The sequence below is a fragment of the Mus pahari genome, chromosome 5 (assembly GCF_900095145.1).
Source record: "Mus pahari chromosome 5, PAHARI_EIJ_v1.1, whole genome shotgun sequence".
Classification (NCBI taxonomy): Eukaryota; Metazoa; Chordata; class Mammalia; order Rodentia; family Muridae; genus Mus; species Mus pahari.
Genome location: NC_034594.1, coordinates 39,287,656 through 39,294,819, shown reverse-complemented (window position 1 = coordinate 39,294,819; position 7,164 = coordinate 39,287,656). Strand labels below are relative to the sequence as shown.

The window sequence follows — 7,164 nt, the reverse complement described above, 5'->3', positions numbered from 1 at the left end:
AAAAAAAAAAAAAAAAAAAGATAAAATAAACTTTATGTTGACTGGATACAGATGTAAAGATAATGAATTTTAGAGTTCTGCCTACTTTCAAAATAACAGAGCTTTATATTTAGGTACAGGTCATGTACCCAAAGCAAAGTGAATAATAATGGGTAATTAGATTTTAGGAAAGTCAATCCATGTAAAGTATTAAGGACAAATATCAAATTATATTGTTCATGCTTTGAATATTAAACTTTAATATTCAGTTGAAGTTCTTATTTTTGAAAATAAAAATGTAAGTAACTCACAAAGGAGTCTCCAGAAAAAGAATCTTCTAGGTGACTGACTCTTTCTTTCTTAGTAAAGTCTCACTGTACAACCTAGGCTGACTGAATTTACATCCAGTTCTGTGGCCTCCTCAGTGCTGGGATTACAGGTGTGTACCACTACATTCAGCTTGGTTAATTTCAGGACAGTTCCATTTGAAATTTCTACCTAGTCAATCTTCCATAAAAACAAGTTTATAATGAACATAATGATTACTTGTTATTTGGTACTAGGTATAAATATAAATATACTTATTTAATGAGTAAATATCAGATCAGACATTTTTAAGTTTCAAATATGAACTAAATTTTAAGCTATATACTTACCTTGAAATATACGAATCATAATGCTATCAATTCAATAAGAACTCTGGTACAGAAAAAATGTAAATACTATTTAAATTATTTTTTAGTCAAAATTGAATCTTTAAAAAAACGACAATTTTGCTACCATCAAAAGTTCCCCCAAGCCGGGCATGGTGGCACACGCTTTTAATCCCAGCACTTGGGAGGCAGAGGCAGGCAGATTTCTGAGTTCGAGGCCAGCCTGGCCTACAGAGTGAGTTCCAGGACAGCCAGGGCTACACAGAGAAACACGCACAGAAAAAAAATCTCAAAAAAAAAAAAAAAAAAAAAGTTCCCACAAATGATCTATAAATAGTAGGGAATTCTAACATTTCCCCAAATCTCTGAATTTTTCAAGTTTCTATTCCTAGGTAGGGATTTACCTCCAGTCCCATATAACATACATGTCATTTATATCCATTTATGTTATTTATCTGATTAATTCAATGTTTTAATATTTCCAAGTCACTGAAATGTCTGACAGATGACCTTTAGTACCATTCATTTACAGTTAAAGATTTATATCTCGCCAAGGATAAACTGCAAATGCAGCATTGGGGGATGTGTTTGGTGGTTCTGTGCTACCATAGAAATCTATTGCTCTATCTTCCCAAATAAAAAGATAATAAATAGTTTCTTACCTGTCGGTTAATCAAAACTGTTCTTATAACTTTAAATTTTCCGACACACCTACACGTGCACTTACATACTGCTTTTATTGTTGGTCTTTTCTGTCTTGTAAGAACCAAAACTGGGTGAGATAACTATTTGCATTCACACTAAATTACTGTGGATAACTTCAGATGATCTTTTAAAATATTTGCCTTACTGGATAATAATAAAAAATTATAGGAATACAAAATAAAGTAAAATATTTTTAAGGGAAATACAAATATAGAATTGGCAACAAATATTGGAGCTTTAAGTCAAAACTGCCCATCATCAGTCCTGGTCCGGTGATTGACACACCACCTCTGACAATCCCCACCTATTAAGACATCGGAAGGAAGGGGCCAGAGCTGTAAATTCTGAAAAACTCACAATATTTATGTAGCAGATATTTTTTTACAGTCCAGGAAAGTTTTTGCTTCTGTGGACAGGGTTGGCTCATTGGTTTCTCGTTTAACTTGGTTCTTAGACAGACTTTCTTCAACTTAAAACAAACAAAAAAATAAGAAGGGTTAGAAAATGTTTATGACATTGCAATGTTTAAAATTATGTACATTTAAAGCCAGGCACAGTGTCATATGCCTGTGGTCACAGCATAGAGCAATGAGGCATAGGATCAGGAATTCAAGGTTATCCCTAGTAATACAGCCAACACAAGGCCGGCCTGATCTTCCTGAGGCTTTATCTTTAAAATATATATATGAATTTAAAATAAATGCAAATATACCATAATTTAGAAAAGAGTCATGGTGACACTGAGATAAATATTTTGGCATATTTGAAAGCACAGTGGCACATCTTACAATGATAGCTTTGTCTCAGCTAGGTGACCTATATGTTTGCTTATCTAAAACACTTCAGAAGACCTAAACGGAAGACCTCCACCGTGATCATAACCACATGGACAGCACCAGCAGACCAGCAGTAATGCTGTCAACTGGGCAGTGCAATGCTTAGCATCTTCATCTTTTTGTTTGTTTTGTTTCTGAGAAAGGGTTTCATTATGAAGACCATGCTGGCCTTGAACTCAGATATCAGAGTGCATGCACCATCATGCCCAACCTCAAACCTTCATTGTACTTTATTATGAATCTCCACTCTTCAGTTGCTCTCAGAAAGCAGAGGTTACAGGGCCTGGCTTGTTTAGCAGAGTGCTTAACATCCAGTACTGTAGCACACAAGTATACTGGAGTTCTATCACAGACATAGGAACCCACAGAAGATGGATTTGAATGACTCCAAGAGCTTACGTCTTGTGAAGTGACCCCCTCAGATTGACCTCACTAGATAAAGCAAACAGATTTGGGCTAAAAAGGGTGTCTTTGAAAGCCATTTGGATTCATGCTTTCAGAAATGCTGTGTGACAACATAGAAGATGAAAGCATGCCAAAAAGAAGAAAGTTTTAGAAGGTGAGAATGCCTGGGTGTAGTTCCCTCCTCTATCATTTATTACACACAAACATCAGGCAAGTACTTAACTTACTCGAGCCTTGGTTTCCCAATCTGTAGAATGAGAATATAGCTAAGTTTCTCATGGAGTTATGACAATAAATTTATATATATATGTATTTTTGTCTTCATCTATAAAGGTACTCCATAATTATAAAAGTTCTCTGGTAAATATTTTGTTTGTTTGTTTTTTTGTTTGTTCTTTTTCTGAGACAGGGTTTCTCTGTGGAGCCCTGGATGTCTAGAACTCAGAGATCCTTCTGTCTCTGCCTTCTGAGTACTGGTCCAGCAACTTTCTTACAAGTATGTTTCCCATAAATTTAAAAGACTTTAACTCTTTCTAGAATGAACTATTCACATTTTTATTTACCAAAAGAGTGATGATTAAGATAGAGGCAGATGTATGTTCTAAGAATAATTTCTGTGAAGACTGTGATACTTCAAAGCAAAATGCATACCTATTGCTTTCCACAGAAGAGCATCAGCACTCAGAAATGAGTTGTGGGGCTGGGGAGATGGCTCTGAGTATCTGGATATCTTGTAGAGTATCTAGGTTGAGTTCCTAGCACTCACCTGGTGGTTTACAACCATCTGTAACTCTCGCTCTGGGGAATCCAACACCCTCCCTGGGCACTAGGCATACATGTAGCACACATACATACACACAGGCAAACCACTTATATGCATGATAAAATAAATAACTATGGGCTAAGCGGTGGCAGCACATGCTTTAATTCCAACACTTGAAAGGCAGAGCAGGCAGAACTCTGTGAGTTTGAGGCCAGCCTGGTCTATATAGTAAGTTCCAGCACAGTCAGAGCTACAGAGTGAGACCCGGTATCAAAACATAAAATAAGAACGTTATTAAAAATAAATGAATACTTTCCTTTCTCACCCGCTTTCCCTCTTTTCCTGTCTGTACTGGGCCTGGACCCAGTTCTTAGGGCCTACTATGGAGTAAAGTACTCCTCTACCCCAGCCCTCTCTTTGACACAGGATCTTGCTAAGTTGGTTAGGCTGCTGTGGGACTTGTTTTGTAGTCCAGGGTGTCTTTGAATTTGGAATCCTTCTGCCTAAGCCTTCTAAGTGCTGGGATAAACAATGGAAATGTCATTGGAATTAAAATTTTTTAACTAGACAAAATAAGAAAAAAATTAAGTTAGTGAAATTTCGTAATTTTTTCTTCCTAATTTTGTTTCAACTATACAATGTTATAAACCCTCTGGGTAGAAATGACTGGTTTTCCTTTTATTTGATGTAGTGATCCCAGGTTATAAAAGGTTAAAAAGAATTGTAAGTTGATGGTCACTTACCAAGAGCTGGATGGCTGTCTATGATTGGTATTGGAACGGTTTGTACATCTCCCAACAGAGTCCTATTTACACTTCCTTCCGGATTACCTGCATCCTCACCAGCTTCACCTCCCACCAGCTGGTGCACTGCAGCTAGATTCGGAACTGACTCTGGGAGGTTGCCCATGGAAGAGGGAGTGCTGTTCTTTTGGGTTAGGCATGTATCTGTTCCAAGGATTTGACTCTGACCAAGCAGGAGAGAGTGGTTATTCACTTCAGCATTTCCTACTGTATCCACAAGGCCAGAAGGACTAGAGGATGCATGGCTATCTACTGACACCAAAGCTTGTGAGCCATCAGGAGAGGAGAGTCTTGGCTGTAACTTCAAAGCCTTCCAAAGAGAAAAGAGTTGTATCACAATGTTTGAATTTACTAATATGACATTCTTGTAGGATAGTCTTTTGACAAAAAAAAAAAAGTAATAGGTATGTAATTACTAACAAACAGTCTATGAAGACAGAAACCAGGACCAAAGGAAATGTAGTACAACAAAGCATTCATAGTCTCTCACATTTTCAAAACATATTATCTGAGTTACCATTTTGCATCAAATCACAAAGGACTGGAAAATTAGTAATGAAGAAATATATGGCCATTATTGTAATTTCAGACAATTATCTAAAATCAATATAGAAGAAGCCATGGAAGAGAAAGATCCCTAGATTTATCTGTTTAAAGGGTACCTACCTGGAAGTGTGTAAATATTTTGGGTGGAAATGAAGAAAGTGGGGAGAGCAAGGGAAGTGGCTCTGGAGACAAAGAAGTCTGTGTCTGACTTGTTCCCATTTTGCTGGGAATTGGTTCTCCTAGTAAATTTCCTAAATTAACAAGAGATAGACAAATTATTTTCTTGAACTTTATAACAACCATTACTATTAGAATCAGAATAGAAGATAAAACAAAGTCAAAGGTTTGCAAAAGACTTCAAATAATCGTCAGTAAGCTAGGCAAAGGTGGCAAATGCACACAGTTCCTGAACTCTGGAGGGGACACAGGAGGATCAGTGGTACAAGGTAATTCTTGGCTAAAGAAGTGCGTTTCAGGACAGACTGGGCTACTTGACACTCTGTCTGAAAACAAACAAACAAACAAAATATCAATTACCAAACACATAGCCAGGCATGGTGGCACATGGGAGGCAGAGGCAGAGGCAGAGAGGCAGAGAGGCAGAGAGGCAGAGAGTCAAAGGAGAGGCAGAGAGGCAGAGAAGAGAGGCAGAGAGGCAGAGAGGCAGAGGCAGGTAGATCTCTGTTAGTCTGAGGCCAGCCTGGTGAGTTCCAGGCCAGTCAGGGCTACACAGTAAGACCCTGCCTCAGAATAAATAAATGAACTAATTAATCAGTTAACTAACACATAATCCCAAACTAGCCTGGCATGGTATCTCATGCTTGTAATTTCTAGCACTTCTGAGACTAATGAAAGAGAACTATCAAGAGTTTGAGGCCAGCCTAAGATAGTCCAGATCAGCCAGGAACCAGAATGAGACTGTTTCAAATCAACAACAAAGAAGCAAAAACCAAAATACACACAGAAACATAGACACAACCACAAACAAAGAGATAATGTATCTACTTCACTGTTTCCAGAGCCTGTCAGATTAACATAACTTCCTAGGAGAGAGTCTGTAACCCCAGCACTAGGGGATTGGAGAAGGCAGGTAGGCCCCAGGAACTTTCTGACCAGCTTAGACAGGAGCTCCAGGTTTAGCCATAAACCCTGTCTCAAAAAAAAAAAAAAAAAAAAAAAAAGATGTGGGAGTAATGGGGGAAGACATCCGCCATTAATCTCTGGCCTTCACACACGCATATACACCTATACATATACATAAGCACACATACGAAAAAACAAAAATAATTTCATTACATGAGATATCTAAAGTTCTTTCCAGATATAACATTAATTTTTACATTATAAAAATATGCAAAACAAACCAAGTGGTGGTGGCACATGTCTTTAATCTCAGTATTTGGAAGACAGAGGCAGGTGGATTTCTTAATTTGAGGCCAGCCTAGTCTACAAAGTGAGTTCTAGGACTACATAAAGAAAAACAAAAACAAAAATTCAGAAAACAAAAAAAATCCAAATAACATACCTTCTGCAAATGTAACTGTTACAGTCTCTCTGAGAATATTCCCACTATCTGTAGTCCATTGAAGCTGAAATGAGAATATTTGTTTCAGTAAAAACACAATAGTTATACTGAAAATAATCTTAAAACATTAATGCAACTAGCTATATTTTCTTTTTTTAAGTTTACTTTTATTTACTTATTTTGTGTGCACGTGTGTGTATGCTTATGTACACACACATCTTATCATACACGTAGAAATCAAAGGACAACTTTTGGAAATCAGTTCTCTCTTTCCACCTTGTAGGCTCTGATCAAATGCAGGTAGTCAGGATAGGTGGCGAGTACCTTTACCAAATAGCCATCTAGCCAAAACTGTGTGTGTGTGTGTGTGTGTGTGTGTGTGTGTGTGCTGTGCGCACACGCACACGTGTGCATATTAATGCCAGAGGAAACACTGACTTTATTTCCTTTGAAATGAAATCTTTCATTGGCCTGGAGCTCACCACTTTGGCTAGAGTGACCAGTCAGCCAGCACCACACCTGTCTCCACTCCTCCCACTGGCATTACACGTTCACACCCACCATACATTTTTAGGTGGGTTCTAAGGAATCAACTTCAATAATCAAGTTTGGGAGGCAAGCACTTTATAGAGCTCCCTCCCACCCCAGCGTCTTATCTAATTTTCATATACCTTCTGCTTTGCTTTGTAATTACCCTCTTTACTATTGAATTCAGGTATTAACAATTTTGATAGGAAGTGTAGATCGCAAATCTTTTTTATTTATTGAATTCAGGACATCAATAATTAAAAGTTTGGACATGCACACACACACCCCATCCCAGCAGTTCTAGCATTTGAAATATCCAAGTACCAGGGCTGGGGAGATATAGCGCAAGTTAAGAGCATCAACTGGAGCCGGGCGTGGTGGCGCTCGCCTTTAATCCCAGCACTTGGGAGGCAGAGGCAGG

General features: G+C 38.0%; 1 protein-coding gene across 2 annotated transcripts in view; it reads right to left on the bottom strand.

Annotated features, from left to right (window-relative positions):
- Positions 1 to 936: 936 nt before the first annotated feature.
- The window catches only part of Carf (calcium responsive transcription factor), a 51,849-nt gene continuing 45,621 nt past the window's right edge, over positions 937 to 7,164 (bottom strand). For both annotated transcript variants that reach the window (XM_029538999.1, XM_021198308.2), the window contains 4 exons: positions 6,216 to 6,279; positions 4,811 to 4,941; positions 4,085 to 4,454; positions 937 to 1,806 (listed from right to left, as the gene is read on the bottom strand). In XM_029538999.1, the coding sequence (XP_029394859.1) occupies positions 1,700 to 1,806; positions 4,085 to 4,454; positions 4,811 to 4,941; positions 6,216 to 6,279 (672 nt within the window). In that variant the 3' untranslated portion in view covers positions 937 to 1,699. The remainder of the gene's footprint in view (positions 1,807 to 4,084; positions 4,455 to 4,810; positions 4,942 to 6,215; positions 6,280 to 7,164) is intronic.